The 17,771-nt window shown below is 36.4% G+C and overlaps 1 protein-coding gene across 1 annotated transcript; it reads left to right on the top strand.

Annotated features, from left to right (window-relative positions):
• Positions 1–69: 69 nt before the first annotated feature.
• Positions 70–16,803, top strand: ATP6V0A2 (ATPase H+ transporting V0 subunit a2). Its single transcript, XM_026859857.1, has 20 exons — positions 70–527; positions 1,274–1,352; positions 2,756–2,853; positions 3,721–3,858; positions 4,393–4,493; positions 5,184–5,310; positions 6,108–6,190; positions 6,541–6,634; positions 6,959–7,171; positions 7,786–7,936; positions 8,675–8,814; positions 9,804–9,961; positions 11,557–11,647; positions 11,932–12,050; positions 12,510–12,720; positions 13,251–13,370; positions 13,582–13,701; positions 14,710–14,827; positions 15,404–15,575; positions 16,464–16,803. Exons 2-20 carry the CDS (start codon positions 1,337–1,339, stop codon positions 16,564–16,566), a joined length of 2,373 nt encoding a protein of 790 aa, XP_026715658.1. The 5' UTR covers positions 70–527; positions 1,274–1,336; the 3' UTR covers positions 16,567–16,803.
• The last annotated feature ends 968 nt before the right edge of the window (positions 16,804–17,771 follow it).

The raw sequence follows: 17,771 nt of genomic DNA, 5'->3' as shown, positions 1-17,771 counted from the left end.
GGGGGGGGGGTAGAGGGACCCCGAGGGGGCCGGGCAGGGTAGGTGCCGTCGGAAGGGCGTAGGTTTCATTCTGGTGGGAGCCGTGTAAAAGGCTCCAAGGCAGCTTCTCTTCCCGTCTTTCCCCGACTCAGGCGTGCAGAGGTATGGTTAATCCTTACATCGCACTCCCGTGCAAGCGAGGCTGAGCGGTGGAAGGTCGGTGTGGAGCCCCAGCCTCCCTGAGACTCTAGGGAGGGGCGTTCTGGGGTGACTCTGTCCCACCTTTCTCATAGAAGTAGCTTCAACTTGGGGTTTTTTTGCAGTAGGATCCCGTGGGGGAGCCCAATACTCAGAAGGCACCCTGACTTTAGTCTGAGTGTGTGTGCACAGCTAATAGGTATGCCCACTCCGCTGAGAGATTTAGAAACATCTTAGCTGTTCTGTAGGCTTATTTCTTCAACATCACAGACTGTAAAACATGTCTGTTCCTGGAGGAGCAATTCACCTAGGAGGAAACTGCATGCCTGACTAACATAAAATTGGGTCAGGTAATAATTAACCTTATTTCTGCATTGTCTCATCGTAATTATATGATCTTTGCTTGCTGACTGAGACTTCAGAATTTCTTCTAATTATTCTTCAGAAATATATGTTGTGAAATCTTTGCAAGGAAAGCTGGGAGAACTGAAATTAACAGCTAGTTAATAAATACAGCAGGTAGGAGAAGATGAATCTGTAAGAATCAGTACATGGGTGTTATGTTTAACAGTTTGATGCCATTCCAGGTATCTGACATACCATTTATTTCAGAAATAATGTATTAGTGGTTCCGATTTAAAAGCCGAAAGTACTCAGAGACTTTCCATACTCATAATATGGGGATGTACATAAAAAGATTCTTCCAAAACTTAACATTTCAAATAGACTTTGTGGAAATTGAAGACAAAAAATTTGCTTGTAGAAAAGTTTGTTTGTTTGAAGTTGATCAGCAGTATTTTGAAACTGTAGAAATAAGATTAGGAATGATTTCTCCAGCAGACCTAGTTATTTAATTACTCGAGTAAAACTAGCAAAAGGCATTAATAATTCTGCTGTAATAAACCAACCTTGCTATTTGAAGACTTTTAAATCTTTTTAGGTTTTCATACCTTCTCCGCTGAAAAGCACTTTGTAGAAAGAGAGCATGCAGAATACTTGCAAAATTGTCTCCATGAAGTCACAGAAATAGCTGTGTTTTTTTTAGGGGTGGTTGTTGTTTTGAATACCTAATAATCATTTTGTCTTTTTCCTTCAGCTTAATCCAAATGTAAGTGTATTTCAGAGAAAATTTGTGAATGAAGTAAAGAAGTGTGAAGAAATGGAAAGAATACTTGGTGAGCTTTATTTTAATGTCTGCCCTTCCTCATCTTTGGCATTATTAATGTTTACATTATTGGAGTGGGACTGCAGTGAAGGTGTCCGCTACAGGTTTTTAAAATTTCATCTTATATGATCTGAATGCTGTAGAATCTTACAAAATTTTCATACATATGAAAAAATACATATACATACACTCTATATGTCTTTGTGTAGACTTTTGGAGCCAGAGGTGACTTGACTGTAGTACTGAATTGGGTCAAAACATACAAATACATTCCTTAATTTGACTTGATAGGCTGCATCAGTTTTGAGTGTTATCACAGAGTCATCTAGGTTGGAAGGGACCTCTTGAGATCACGTAGTCAACTTCCAGCTCAAGCAGGTGCAGCTAGAGCAGCTTGTCCAGGGCTGTGTCTGGTGAGATTATTCAATAAGGAAACTCCACAACCTTTCTGGCCAACCTCTGACATCGTTTTACCACTGATCTCCATTTCTCGGTTTTCTGAGCTGTAAAATTTACTTGTGCTACAACACGCAAGTGCTAAATATAGGTTGAGGTTTTTTTAAGCTCAGAGGTGAGGAAGATTTGCTAACGTGTTGCTGATAAACAGTTGAGACCCTTTCAGTATTGCCTGCTTAAAACTCTTCTAGGAGAATGGAAGCTTTACTCTGGATATTTCCTTGATAAACCCTGTTTTTAATGTTATGTAACTCAATACTGTTGAACTTTCAAGCACCCTCAAAAATACCTCGTGTTGTTATTAATTGTATTCACATGGTAGTTAATGAATAGAGAGGGGTGTGTAGAGCATAACAACCAAGATGCAGATTTCTTCAATGTATCCTGAGGAAAAGTTACCATTGAAGGACTCTCTTTATTGAAATCTCTCGTCAGAGGCATGTGCTGGTCATGCCAAACCGTCCCAGTAGCTGTTTTGGCAACCTCCCTGCCCAGCATGAGTTGCATTTGTTGTCAAGGTTGTTTAAGTGGCCTTGTTTGAAGACTTGTTATTCCAAACATGAGTCAATGAGCAGAATGTCAATTTTTGGCAGCTGGCATGATTAGCAGAAAGTGATATTTTGCAGCGACAAAGAGGTACTATGAAATACTAAAAGCTTCTTAAAAAGTATTTGTGGTTGGAAAATTTCAGTCAGAGGGCTCTGAAGATAGCTTACTTCTGCAAAGTTCCAAGACAGAAATGTTCTGTATATTTTATTCTAGCACTCCATAAGCACCTCTCTTTTTTTGAAGACCTCTGTGTGTTTTTTTGCTAAAATAAATGAATAAAGTAGCTAGGGCCTGATGCTGCAGTGTGATCAGCACCATCAATAAGAGCTGAAGGTCACCTATGCAGCATTCTAGGAAGTATAAGGAAATACTGTTTCCTTTTTGATTCTGTTTTTCTTCTCACTCCAGGGTATTTAGTACAAGAAATTAAAAAAGCAGATATTCCACTTCCTGAAGGAGATGTTGCTCCTCCTGCCCCTTTGCTGAAACACATTTTAGAAATCCAGGTAACTTTTCCATGTAAGAGATGTCAGAAGGGTAGCTCTGGATCTTGGAACTGTATTTCAAACTTGATTACTTGCTATCTTATTACCTATGACTTAAGTTATGGGGGCACGATGGGAGGGGCAGAAGCATTTGCTTTCGGTTTTGTCCAGGGTTTGTTTTTTTTTTTTTCTTCTTTCTGCCATGTTACTGCAAAGACTGCCAGTAAGGATTTGATATTAACACAAAATTCCTGTGAGAGGGTCAAAGCTAACTCATGGGGTTTGCAGACATCTGTTTTATTTTGATGGAATGGCATATTGTACTGTTCCAGGCAAATTGTTGTCTGTAGATGTCCTTCAGCCCCATTAATTGTTTTGGGACTTACCTAAGGCTCTTTTCATGCATCCAAAATATCCAGGGTGTGTGGGAGTTTTATATGCCCAAGGCTCTGCAGGTTCCAGTGCTGGTTGCATAGCAAAGCATGGTGCTGTTTTCTCTGAACGTTTTTTCTGGTATTGCGTTAGAAGTAGAAGCTTGTGAAATGCACAACATGGTTTTGAATGACATTCTGGTTTTTTGCTGTAATTCTATTAACAGAATAAACAAGTGTTTTGCACTCTATACTGTCTGAAACTCTAATCCCAAGTCTGCATTATAGTTCAGACAATTTACAGTCAGAACAGCAGACTTAACAGATGCCAGTGGAGGATCAAGTGTACTTGATACAAAGCAATCTTTGGCAGACTGAAGAATAAAACCTGTGGAGCTTGAGTCAAGAAACTGGGAGACTCACATCAGTGTGGCAAATTAACATGGGCTTAAAATTCTCCCCTGATTTCCAAAACGCTGTAACTGATTCTATGTGATTTTTTTATTCTGTGTCTTAGGAACAGTTGCAGAAGCTGGAGACAGAATTGAGGGAAGTAACTAAAAACAAAGAAAAGTTGAGGAAAAATCTGCTTGAACTGACTGAATACACATGCATGTTAGAGGTCACACAAAGATTTGTCAGGAGAACAGCTGAGGTACTGCTCATGTTGTTTGGCGAGGATTATGTGTCGTGTGGCATTTTTGTTGCATATTGTGTTAGTAGTTCTAGTTGAGTGCATGACTTTGGTGTTGGATTTTAGAGCACTGTACGTTGTTTGTTATTATTTGTGCTCAGTACCTGGAGAACCTGGCTGGCAAGCTCTTGTGCTAGGCTGTGTTTATATACGTAGCAAAACGCAGCCCTGACTTTAGAGAAACTTTGTGATTTCTCTGAATTGTTTGAACGTTACTACTGATGCCAACTGAAAATGAAGGCATATTTGTATTATTGTGGTGCATAAATTCCGCTAAGAAATTTACTGTGTAACTTTTGCAACACTGACTATTATTTGCTAACAGCAGTGGACTTCAGATCCCAAGGTGTCTCTGTTGTTCGAATTGAACGCAGGAAAGGCTTTTATATTTTTATTGAAATAATTTACTTAATTAGCTTCTCTTCTTTAGAATAATAAATGAATGAAAATATTTATTTTCTGAAAACTATGTAAGATATTTCTTTTATTTGCTAGTATGAATCCCATTTACACGCAAATTATGAAGAATTTCCATCTGTGGAAAACGAGCCATTAGTGGATTACAACTGTATGCACAGACTGGGTGCCAAGCTGGGGTAGGTATGGTTCAGTCCATCTATGGCAGGTTGTCACTGTGTGCCTTTCCAGAACTGCTTGATGCTGCTGTTTTCCTAAAGTTGGAATGCACTCTGACTAGTGATTTCAGATGAGCCAAACAGTTTTAGACAGGGTAGGAATCTGACCAAAATGTACCTTTGTAACAGAATTGAATTATTTGAAGAGGTAAGTAAGACAGCACCAAAAAAACTGTCACAAAACTTGCATCAAACCAAGTATGTGTGTTAAGGAAAAAATCTCTAAATCAGTACTTTCTTGTACTGATCAAACTTTTTTTTCTATGATAAACACGTAGTGTTTTACTCACCTGGCAGTGTCAGTTGTAAATGTAACCTTATTAATGGTACTGCCTACTTGCCTTTAAAATGTACAGACACTGTTCTCTACAACACCATTATGAGAGGGTATCTCAGCAAATAGAAGTTAAGAAGTTTTCTATCATAGAAAGAAACGTTGTCGCTCAGGCCTACAGTCTGTTTGTTCTCCAAATAGGAATTGTGTCTCTATTTTATATACTAGTTACTTCCTGTTTAGGGTGGTGTTTCCTTCTCTAGAGATGGCAGATGTTAAATTATTGTGACTGTGTGATCCCAAGTGATGATGTACTTCGAGTTTTGAATTTTTCTTGTGGATTTTAGCTTATTTTTCAAATTTTTCTTTTTCCACAGATTCATATCTGGGTTAGTTCACATAGGAAAAGTTGAAGCATTTGAAAAAATGCTGTGGAGAGTCTGTAAAGGCTATACTATTCTTACATACGCAGAGTTGGATGAGTGTCTGGAAGACCCGGATACAGTGAGTAAACGTTGTAACTCTCAGTTTATTTTGTTTGTCCTTTTCGTAAGACTTGGAAGAATTGCTGCTCAGGTCTGCCCGCAGTGAATGTAAACGATTTCCCTGTGTCTTTAGAGGCAAAACTGTTTTCAAGTATTAGAACTTGTGAGACTTTAAAATTAGAGGTCTTGATGCCACCATGACAATAGGAATGGCAATTAAATTATCAGGGTTCAGCTTGATGAGTGCAGAACTTTATTGTGGAATAGTAGTGACTTTATGATTGTCTACCTTAATCAAAATACGTGGCATAAATGTCTGCTTGGATATTTATTAACTAGGTTTGTACAGTGCATTACCTTTTAATAGTAATTTTATTTGTTTATTCAGTAGTTAAGGAAAAAAGTCTGGAGTGCAGTTGGTCTATGAAGTTTTTTCTCTGAACTGAGAAAATTCGCTTTTTGTAAATCAGCAATTATGTCTGCCTGATCTGTGACTCTGAAATTCTGCTTCAGTTCTCATTTGTAACATTTTAATTTTTTAAACCTTTTATTGTTACTAATAATTCTGAGATGGTAAAATAGAATATCTCTTATTTTCCCTGAAAACTTTTTCTGGTTTTCTTGTAAGGTATCAAAAAAAAGAGAGATGTTGTCACATGAGTGTATTTTTTTCATTGTCACTAAAATGGTGGAAGGTTAATGCTGCTTTCAGAGCTTTATCTAATTATTCAAATTTGTTATTTTTATACTATAATTACTCTATACCACAGTTGGTTAAAAGCAAACTTCATCAACTTAAATTTTTCTGGTTTTTAGGGTGAGACCACAAAATGGTTTGTTTTTTTAGTGTCCTATTGGGGTGAACAAATTGGCCAGAAAGTTAAGAAGATTTGCGATTGGTAAGAAATAAAAATAATATATATGATTTCTTTTTACCCCAGGTTATTTTCTTAGTTTTCCCCTGCTCCCCTTGCTTGTGACTGTTGATTTTTAGGCAAGGTTTTTGAAGTTAAATTTGTTTCTCCTCCCTCCCACTGCATCTAGCTTTATAATTATGCAATACACAACTAAATGTATGAATCATTTTATCTGCAGTCCTTAGTAAGTACAGGTGAAATACTGACTCTTTAGTTGCATCTGTTCTATCGTTATTAAATGGTATTTTGTAAATTTGACCTAGGGCATGGGGCTAGGTGATTTTGTTTTGGTTTAGTTTGGTTATTTAACACAAACTTCTGTTTTTCTGTAGCTATCACTGTCACGTCTATCCCTATCCAAATAACATGGAGGAGCGCAACGCAGTTGTTGAAGGACTAAATGTTCGTATTCAGGATCTTCACACTGTGAGTAAATAACGGTATTCCCTTTGCTGTAGTTATTGCACCATAGGAAATCGTTTGATGAATCACAGTGGTAAACATATGACTGTTTCTAAAATACATACAGCTTTGGATCTGAACATGACTGTGTGCCATGTCCCTGGTCTTGTGTTCCATGTATCTGTTAAATTTCAGGGCACTTGGCATTGTCTTCTGTTTTAAACAGTGGTTCACGTGCCCTCCTACAAAAGTGATCTGGCACTGGACAGATACGACGTGCTCTTACTGTGATTAACAGAACACGGTTATGTTTTCAGTGAAATCTTTCTGTTTTTTTCTTGGACAAAGGTGCTGCATAAAACAGAGGATTACTTACGCCAAGTCTTGTGTAAAGCATCTGAATCCATCTATACATGGGTTATCCAAGTGAAGAAGATGAAAGCCATTTATCATGTACTCAACCTGTGCAGTTTTGATGTCACAAATAAATGTTTAATTGCTGAGGTTTGGTGTCCAGTGGCTGATCTGCAAAATTTGCGCCATGCATTGGAGGAAGGTTCAGTAAGTCAGCTGAGTGCTCACTGATGTTAAAACTTTTGTCTAGAACTAATTATACAGATAAGGAAAGAAAATAATTATTTTAAATAGCCTAAAAGTAGACCCAGACAGGTCTGGGTCTCTGTGAACTCATATCGAACGATTTCTTGTATAATCAGTGCTGTCCTTTATTTAGTGTTGTGTATCGTGGTGTTTTCTTTTCTTTTTCTTGAATAACTTCTGTGTTGCACACAAGTCTGGGCTCACAATGCTGCTGGCAGTCAAGTAGAAGGTGTTAATGCCCTTGTGTTAGTTGTGTTGAGTGCAGCTCTGTCCTTTTGTTTTATAAGAGAGAATTTTTAGTAACAAATCTTTGTTTTGTAATATTGGCTGTTGAGTCTCATCTGATATTTCCTATAAAGTAAGGATTAGAACACTGTACATAAGCAGGGTTTTTAGAGGAACAGATGAATGTAATCTTTTTAAGAAGGCACAGAGGGACAAATGTTAAACTTGGGGCTTAATTTAGGGATGTTTCAGGATCAGTGAAACTGCTGACAGAGGAAATATTTTCTCTTTGTTTAAATTAAGCATCAACTGAATTTTTATATGAATCTGTTTTCTTTCTTTCTAATTAGAGGAAGAGTGGAGCTACAATTTCTTCATTCATGAATACCATCCCAACAACACAACCTCCTCCAACTTTGATACGTACCAATAAATTCACCTCAGGGTTCCAAAACATTGTGGATGCTTATGGAGTTGGAAACTATGGGGAAGTTAATCCAGGTTGGTCCTTCTGAAAACTCTGCTATTATTACTGCTTGCCTTATTATGTGTTTAAATACTGTGCTGAAGAGGATGCTAGTAAAGGCAAAATGGTGACAACCACGCTGCTTATTAGTAGCTGGTTTAAAATTTCTGTAGCTCATCAAAAGTACAAATGGTGCTCCGAGCAGTAAGATGGGATTTGATTTTGATAAGCTATTTTAGCATTAAAGATGCTGATAATAGCTGTGTAATGTTTCTTTGTATGTTTTACCTTGAATGAGACAAGATATTTAGGGGAAAAAAAGAAAACTGGTAATGGCTGTAGATCTTACTGAAGCGTGGAGCTCATCACTTGAAGAAATCCAGCTTGTGTAACCCAGTTAACGTAACTACAGAGATATAGGACATTAAACTATGTCATGCTGTACAGGAGAATGTACATTATAATAGAGAGCCAAAATAGCCATGGAGGAAGAACTTTTTTTTTTTTTCTTATTTCATGAGCTTGTATTATTCTCAGAATTGTCAGCTCAGCTGTGGAGTTGTCATTACTAAAGGATGCACAATAAGCAAGCTTTAAACTGAGTTAAATTTATAGTGGGGGGAAAGGCCTATTAGTAGGGGGTGAAATGTCTTTCAAACTTAAAGCTGAAAATAGTTTGGGAGGTTAAAGTAATTGAATTACCTAGGCATAATTCAGATAGCAACATCATCTGTGGTGCTGCGTGCCTGAAATCTGTTATGTTGTCATTTCAGCTCTCTATACCATCATCACTTTTCCCTTCCTGTTTGCGGTTATGTTTGGGGACTTTGGCCACGGTCTACTAATGTTCATATTTGCACTCCTGACAATACTGTATGAAAACCACCCTAGGTTACGAAGATCACAAGATGAGGTAAGAGAATTTACAAATAACTTACTCTTCATCCAGCAACGTAATTTCAATTGAATAGTTATTGTGTTTTGGAAAAGTACTATTTATTGCACGTCTATTAGACTGCTTTATTCCTTTGTTTCAGGATTTTCTGTGTTTAAAGTTGCCATATTCCTTGAAATGAATGTGATATCTTAAACTATTCACTTTTTTTGAAACGGCAGAAAGAATCGTATAAGAATGAAAGACAGTCAAAAACTAGTTGATACTGTTGAGCTTGTGTTTCCTTCTGCTAGGGCTCCTTAGTGATGTATGTGTTTTTACAAAATGTGGCTATAGTGACTAATGTGAAGAGAAAATGATTTTTCAAATTCCATCTTTTATTGTTTTTGAAAAGGAGTTGTAGCTTGAAATTTATTAAACTTAACTTTAACTAGTTTTTTAATGATAAGGGGTTGGATTGCAGGAACACTTGCATTTCTCTTTAGAATTATATTTAATTAATAATGGCTGTAAATGACTAATTTCTGAAAACTAGTCCTGGGAAGGAAATGTGGCTTAAAAAGACTATTTGTTAGTGTAACAATGCCAGTGAAAACAGTCTCAGTTTGTGTAGTGGGAGCTTGTATGGGGACTTCAAATCTCTGCATTGTTTAAACCAGAGTTGTCTTTTAGAATATGCTTCTTTGCTGCTAGCTCTGTTTCAACGCATATAAACCTTTGCATATAAATCACTTGACATAAAGCAGTGAGTGTGGGGAGATGAATTGCAGCCATTTGGTGACTGACGTTTGTAAATTATGTATTCACATGCTTAAAGCAAAATTTCCTGTGTTACATTTTGCTTGGCCTTAGGTTTCTTCATGTTCCTTAATGACTGTTCACAAGAACTTTTAGTTTTCAAAAGTCTTTGTGTGGCCAAAAATGTGTTTCTCTTAGAAATGTCTAGATAATGGTTGTTCACATAGCAGATGATATTCTCTATTTTTTCTTTTTTCCAATACTTGCAGATAATGAAAATGTTATTTGAAGGCCGATATGTTATTTTATTAATGGGTCTGTTTTCTGTATACACTGGATTGATCTATAATGACTGTTTTTCGAAGTCATTAAATATATTTGGTTCTGGATGGAATGTTTCTGCAATGTTTGAAGAGAAGGTTTGGAGGTGAGTAGCATGCCTCTGCTTTGTATACCGTTAAAACAAAAATGTACTTCCTGCAACAGTTCAACCCTTTTGCTCACCTATTTTAACAGTCCTTTTATTGAGAGTAGTAAGTAAATGTAGTGAAATCTAGCAAAATCTAGTCACTAAGGTAGCAAGTGCTAGTGTGCTAAGGGCTAAGTGATACATCTACACTTAGAATAAAAAAAGGCAATAATAGTTATTTAAAAAACAAAAAAATCAAATGGCTCATTATCTTAGATTGGGAAATCCACAGAGAACAGTTTCTTGCAAAGCCACTATTAGAATTTGATTATATTTAACTCAGTCAATCTGTCTGAGTTACGTTAATCTTGTGTTTATCAGAGCTGCTTTACTGGATTTACATGTCCTCAGTCACCTGGAACACTTTCTAGAAATTTATCATTTAGTGTAGATGACAATCAGTCTTCTCCTGGAACAAATTCTGTTGCGATATCCTAATCCTATATGCTAGCTAATAACTTCCAGTGATTAAAAACTGCAGCTGGCATAGTATCTTTTTATTGATAGTAAGAACCTGCACCTAATTTTATGAAGGTTTATTCAGTCTCTAAACCTTCTTACGTGTGTTTTTCTTTTCTTTTTTTTTTTTTTTTGTGGTCTCACAAAGGTGTTCTTACGAACGGTTGGAGACTTCAGTATTGTAAAACCCTAACAGAAAGTCTTGTGTATTCTTTTTATTCATAAAAAGCCCTCTGCCTCCTGTGTTATGTTTGTCAGTTTGTCTCCAATTACTCATTCATATATATATATATATATATATATATGGAATTTTGAGAAAAAAATAAAACATAGGGCTAATTTTGGAGAATGTTGTCCTAGGTCATACTTCTAGAATGAGTAGCCAAGCAGCATTAGCATCTACCGTAAAGAAACTAACAAAGAAATTAATTACCTGGCAATAATTAGTCTCTTCACAGCTTTTCTTGATATAGCTTACTTTTTTCTTTTTTTACTATGTGAATTGTCAAACCTACTTTTTCACAGAGTGGGATAACCTCATCGTTTTGAGGTGTCATGGCCCTTTGATATTTAAATGTTCACGGTTTGCATCTACTTTTGCCTCAAAAACAGGAAGAGGCTTAAAATAGTAGAGTCAAACCCGCTGACTTTGGTTGAAATGTGAGCAGGTTGTGAGTGCTGTGTTAATTAAAAAATATATGAAGTTAGAGTGGAAACTCATATAAATGCAAGAGGGAAGAAAGATATCAATTATTCTTTGGGTGTTTGGTAGTGAATTGTATATAAAAGCAAATTGTGAGCTTTTTAAATGGAAGTTTCCATTCTAGTGAGTGAGGGATAAAATCCAGAAACTTTCATTTCAAAGACAGTGTGAATTAAGCCCAGATTGTGAGTTTCTAAAATTTTTTTTTTCTTGCTATTTTTTTTTGTTGGCCAGACCCTTTGTGCTTAGAAATCCTTTTATTCTTTTGAAGTCTGTCAGTGGGTGAACTAGTCGTTTAAAGGAAAGCAGTAGTGTCCTGCAGAACTGAAAGTATACGTTGTGACTATGTTTGAACAATGTCAGATCTGATTGTGTTTTGCTTTCTCCGCAGTCTTGAGGATCTGAAGTCTAATCAGTTTTTAACACTGGATCCAAATGTTACTGGTGTATACAATGGAGCTTATCCCTTTGGAATTGATCCGGTTAGTTTTATTCCTTTAAATTATCTGTTTGTGATCATCAGGCATTTGTAATTTAGAATTTGGTATGCATGCTAAGAAGATAAACATCTTACTAGGAAATACCTTTCTGCTGGCATTCTCCATTCAAAAAGAGCTTTTCTCTTAATGAGTCAAAGATTTAACTGTTTACATGAAACTCAAATTTCAGTTGTGATCCCTGTTTGAAGTAGAATTCTGTTCTCCAGTAGGAAAAGGATACTGTTTTATTATACTGGTTTTTTAATGCGATTTTGTCTTTTCTTTAGATCTGGAATTTGGCAAGCAACCGTCTCAGTTTTTTAAATTCTTTCAAAATGAAAATGTCTGTGATTTTTGGAGTGACTCACATGACATTTGGAGTTGTATTGGGGGTATTTAACCACTTGTAAGTACAAGAAGTTAAGATATTAACATAGTTTTTGTCTAGTCTTGAATGATAACAGTTAATCTGTTAAGAGAAACTGTAACCGTTTTTTAAAAACCGAATAATAGGAATTGTGAAAACTGTTCTTAAAAAGACAGAGGTCTTCCATCACATACATAAGATGATGATCAGTATTATGCCAAAAAATCTGAAGACACCGATAAATACAAGATTTTATTTTCACTTGTTGCTAAATAGAGATACATGCTTCGTGTGATTTTTGATTTCCACTGAAATACCTGATTAAAATTCACTGAATATGAAGAAATCAGTTCTGGATTGTAATTTCAGTCTTGCTGTTTGAAAGTGCTGGGTACTAATCTATTTATTGAAATCATGATTTGGCCACTTATTTATCTTGATATTTCTTTTTTAAACTTATTTTTCGGTTTTTTTTTTTTCCTCATTTTTATCTTTTAGGCATTTCAAGAAGAAGTATAATATTTATTTGGTTTTTCTTCCTGAACTTCTATTCATGATGTGCATCTTTGGCTACCTTGTTTTTATGATCTTCTTTAAATGGTTAGCATACTCTGCAGAGGACTCTACATCTGCTCCTAGTATTCTGATTCAATTTATTAACATGTTTCTGTTTCCTGGTGGTGAAACAGAAGTCTTCTACACCGGACAGGTTAGTTGTGTTCTTACAAGCTTGTGAAGATCCTGTGTTCTCTCTGCAGGTAACACTTCACCAGTCATGAAAGGCTGAGTGTTCCCCTGGAAAGGGGAACGTATCAGACTAAGAGGAAATTCAATAAACCTTATGATTAAATAACATATTTACTCTTTAAGTGGTTGTAAAATTTTTATGTAGTGACTTGTGAAAGTACCTATTTCTCAAACAGAATCTCCCAGGTTAAAATTGAAACTAGAGAACAGTGTCTCATGGTTTTAATTTTGGTGCTTTTCTATGTGCTCTGTACTGGACAGAGTGCCAGTAATGCCTCAATGTAAGACCCAGGCCTGAAGTTGCTGGGTGTCTGTAACCCAGTTTAAGGGCCCAGTTAAATAAAATACTTCTGTGCATGTTCAGTTTGGAGTACATGCCCACTGAAATCAGTAGTACTTTTCTTAAGCTCAAACAGGCCTTTAGAGGAAAATGGGAAGGCTTTTCCTACTTTTGAATTTGTGACCTAATCCAATTTTTTGTTTTCCCCTCAGGTTGCTCTGCAGAGGTTTTTACTTAGTATTGCTTTTCTGTCTGTTCCTGTAATGCTTTTTGGTAAACCACTTTATTTATATTGGTTGCACAGTGGAGGCCGAGGCATTAGAATGTACAGGGTAAGTATTGAGACACACATTTCTTCAGTATGGAATAATTCAGCTAGTATTGTATTGCATATAATGTCCTTACTAGATATTTCTACTCAACTTGGAAAGGTTTGGACTGTAACATATATTAGTGCTTTATTCCTTGAGCTCTCTTTTTGCCTTTGCCTTCAACTAGTTTAAATAAATTTTTAAAATGGCATGATGCCTTTCCATTTTGCAGAGTGGCTACAAGCTAATTCGAAAAGAAAGTGAAGAAGAACTTTCTCTGCTGAGATGTCATGATGTGGAAGAAGGAAGCAGTCATTCAGACAGTGGGCACCGAGAGGGGGATGGAGAGGAGGTAATGTTTTTACTTAATCTCTAGTTTTGTATGTCCCTAAAAGCCAAATTAGAAGTGGAAAATCGAGAAGATAATCTGTACACTGAGTCCCTGGAAGTGTTCAGGAAAATCAGCTGAGCTTTTACAAACACCTTGATGCCTGAATGCAGTTTACTTACTTTTATTTATTGCTGGCTTTTCAGCCAGACAAAAGTCTTTTTATGTCTGGAAATTATATCTTGTGATGAGGATTATTGCTAATGGGGGTTGGGAGACATGAGCAGCATTCCTAGTCCCCAGCTATTGCCGCTGTTTGGTTTGGGCAAATTTTTAAAGGTCTTGACTGATTCCACTGATTTCATGTGGAGTGAAAGACAAAAAATTGCTTCAGTTTCCCAGTGTGCAGACTATATGTAGTACTTGCTTCACTGGGGTAGTAGACTCTTGCTTCTTATGTATAGAAAATAGAAGAATTTTTTTCTTAAATAAAATGTGTCGAAGTCCCATGCAAAGTAAGTGTTGAAATTTGCAGTAATACCAGTCTTGGAACGTTTTGGTAGTGACAAGTACTTCTATTTAGTCTACAGTGTTAATGCAGTTACTTTTCTATTACTAGTATTACTAATAATTAATCCTGCTTTTAAATATGCAAAACCCAACATTGTAAACTTGTAACCTCAATATTTGAGTGGGAATTAGAACCATGCCTAGAGTTTTACTCTAGAGTTTTCAAGTATTAGATCACATTCCTTGTGGAAAACGTAAAATTGCATTAATTTTGATCTGTCAACAAAGTAACTGGGGAAGCTAACTGGACAACTGTGGCACCTGATTTTTTTTTTTAATGTTGTCTCTGTAATAAGGATCTTAAACATATCAGATCTTTTTCTACTTGATATGAAATCGATGTATATTCCCCTTTAATGGAGTTTTTCTTCCATGTATATCAAGATGCGCAGATTAATGGTTTTGTTCTCTCATGCCATACTGTGTTATTTAAATGGATGCAAATGTATTTTTCTATTTCAGCTTAATTTTGCAGATGTTTTTATGAATCAAGCAATCCATACCATTGAATACTGTCTAGGATGTATTTCTAATACAGCCTCATATTTGAGACTCTGGGCACTAAGTCTTGCTCATGCACGTAAGTGGGGGTTTTTTTTGGTTGATTGTTTTTTTTGATGTCTTGATTTTTAATGCCAGTTAGGGGGAGGCTGGTCTGTTGAAGTGATGCTAATATGAAATTGTTTTTCTTAGTTTTAAAGAATTTTCCATTTAAACTAATCATGATCTATAGAAAGCCCTCAAACTAAAAATGTGACTTACTGTTTGGAATCTAGTAATTTTCTTCATTGATTGCTCTGTGTTGTAAAGAGTCTGACTGAGTACAGTGTTAACTCACATAATAGCATAGCAGTAGTCAGTACCATTTCCTATTTTCCATTGATTGACCTGTTTGGAAGGTATTTATGTGCTTGCTAATCTAGTGTCATGGTGCAGAATGTTGCCATCAGTAGATCTTATTTTGAAACTTTAAGTATACATTTATGTATTTCAGGGGAGGGAAGCAGGGCAACTAGCTGGGCTGGGGGATTGCTTATAGTTCCCATGTTCAGCAGATCTGTAATATTGTTTAAACTAGAATACAGGTTAGTTAGAGTAGCTCACTGGGTGAATGTGTGCAGTATCAAGATTAATTATGAAAACTTGTTTTTAATAGAGTTATCAGAAGTTCTATGGCAAATGGTGATGAGAGTGGGGCTTCGTGTGGATACAACATATGGTGTCTTACTGCTAGTCCCAGTTCTAGCCTTTTTTGCTGTGCTAACAGTTTTTATTCTTTTGGTCATGGAGGGGCTTTCTGCTTTTCTCCATGCTATACGACTTCACTGGTAAGTTAATTTTTCTTTATACCCCTTTAGTGTATAATGGTTTGTTTAAGAGGGATTTTTGTGTCAAAGTATTAGGTGCCTTATTAAAAAGAAAAGTATAAAATTCAACAGCCTCATGCTACTGTAATAATGTATTTAATAATAGTAAATAAATAGCTTGAGTTGAATGTAATTTTTCCCCTGGAATATTTTCAATAAATTAAAATATTTTATTGGCTTATGCATATTAACCTCAACCACATTCAGAGTTGATTTTGGTGCAAACTAAGAGTACATTTGATTTATAGTATTGCAACTTTCGATACTGTAGAATATTAATAATGAGGGTAAGTATTTTTATTTTCGGTCTGGTTATATCACTGAATAGCTTCAATCTATTTTATTTATTTGGTTCAACATTTATAGTAGCGAGCAAAACTTTTGCTAAAGTGTGGCTGCCAACCCTTAAGTATTTCAATCCTTTCTTAGTCTTAGTATCACAAGTTCATCACATTTGGGTGGATTCAGAGAATATTTAGTTTGAAGCCTGATGAAATTTACAGTATAAGAAAAGGCAGACATATAGTATATGAATGTGAGGTAGAGCTGTATGCATTACAGAGAATTAGGCTCATGATAGTGGATATTTACAAAACAATTAACTGCAACTAACTCAAATTAGTAAAACAAGTGAGAAACGAGCCATTACAGCACAATGTCAGTCTGTTTGGGTCTCTGGGGAAACATCAAATTTGCCTGGGGTCTGTGATAGGAAGGTTAAATAGCTGCATAGAAAGCATAAGTGACAGGATTAGGATTGGTTTTGTTCAGCCTCCTGTGTTGCACAGTTCTGTTCTTTGACAATTTGGATTAATACACAGATTCTGTGTGTTTTTTGTCTCGTTTCAGGGTGGAATTTCAGAACAAATTCTACTCTGGTGGAGGATACAAGTTTACGCCTTTCTCTTTTAAGCACATTTCTTTACATTTTAACAAAGATGACACGGCATAGTTTGGTTGCTGTTGGCAGAAATGTTTGGAATTTTCTACAAATAATGATGTGGTTGGATCTCACCTTCTTGTTGGACAAAGTGTTTTTCACTGATTGCCTTACAATGCAGCCAAATTCTGTAATATATACCTCCCATAGAACTACATAGCAGATCTGGAGCATCATGTAAAGTATATAGATATAAAATGTACATTTTTCTTGATAAACTAATGTTGTAAATTTTATTCTTAAAAAAAAGTTGTTACTGCTTGTCCTAAAACCAGTGTGTAGGCTTTTTTTTTTCCTTGTTGAGGCTGTTTATTTTCTTGAATGATTACTTTTAAGTTATCTGAGAGACTTTTCATCATATTAAACATTCATTACTAATCGCATACTTAAGCAAGCTCTCATCTCATGCACTTTGGGAACAATTTAGCAATGCAACCGAAGCAGTGTCTCTTTTCAGTATCTATTCCAGAAGGATTGTGAAATGTAAATCTATACATAGCAATGCAATGTCCTCTTTTTTGGCCATATTTAAAGTTGCACTGAAAATGTTAACTGTTTATTCTGAGTTCTGCCCACAGTTATTACTTCAATCTTTCAGAAGCCACAGTGATATTTAATGTTATGGAACGAGACAGGATTAGAAGTGGGGACTGGGACTATTAGCACTTTTCTTTCCCTGTAGCGAGGACCTTTCTGAAAAGTGCTGTTCTGCACAGGGAGTTGCGTGCAGCCCATCACTTGTGGTCACCTTGGTGGGTAAAAGCCTCGGAAAAAGTCTTGCACTGTGTGGGTGAGGACTGAAATAAAAGGATCAGATTGCCTGTGAGAAATCTTTATCCCAGGTTCTATTTGTACAGCGTGGTCCCGGATTTTCTACTCCTTTTGCACTGGGGAATAAAGAATTGGCCTCGATCCCTGTGCGTTTGGCTGTACGGGCATAGGCGCCACGTTATGTGTCTGATGTTGAACCAAAGTTTCTACTGAACAGGTGGAAAGGGGTCGTTTTGTAATATTTTTGTATCGGCATGAAAACGGGGGATATTACCTTAATGTTTTAACGTCTGTGCCATAATGACAGCATAAGTCAAATTTTGCACTTGTTTCATACGAATCCCGAATAAAAAACCTCGTTTGCGCTGTTGGGAGCGAGCCCCTGTGTTCGTACCTGGGCCCCGGGCCCCGCCTGAGGGCCGGCGGCGGGAGCGCGGGGCGGCGGG

This window comes from Athene cunicularia, assembly GCF_003259725.1.
Source record: "Athene cunicularia isolate RWA chromosome 15 unlocalized genomic scaffold, athCun1 chr15_part1, whole genome shotgun sequence".
Lineage (NCBI taxonomy): Eukaryota > Metazoa > Chordata > Aves > Strigiformes > Strigidae > Athene > Athene cunicularia.
This window is presented reverse-complemented; position numbering and strand designations above follow the sequence as displayed.

Bases quoted from the DNA above. Each gene is read 5' to 3' on its own strand.
- ATP6V0A2 (XM_026859857.1), top strand. The intron at 14,828-15,403 runs GTAAGTGGGGGT...TGTTTTTAATAG, and splicing joins ACTAAGTCTTGCTCATGCAC to AGTTATCAGAAGTTCTATGG. The intron at 15,576-16,463 runs GTAAGTTAATTT...GTCTCGTTTCAG, and splicing joins CATGCTATACGACTTCACTG to GGTGGAATTTCAGAACAAAT.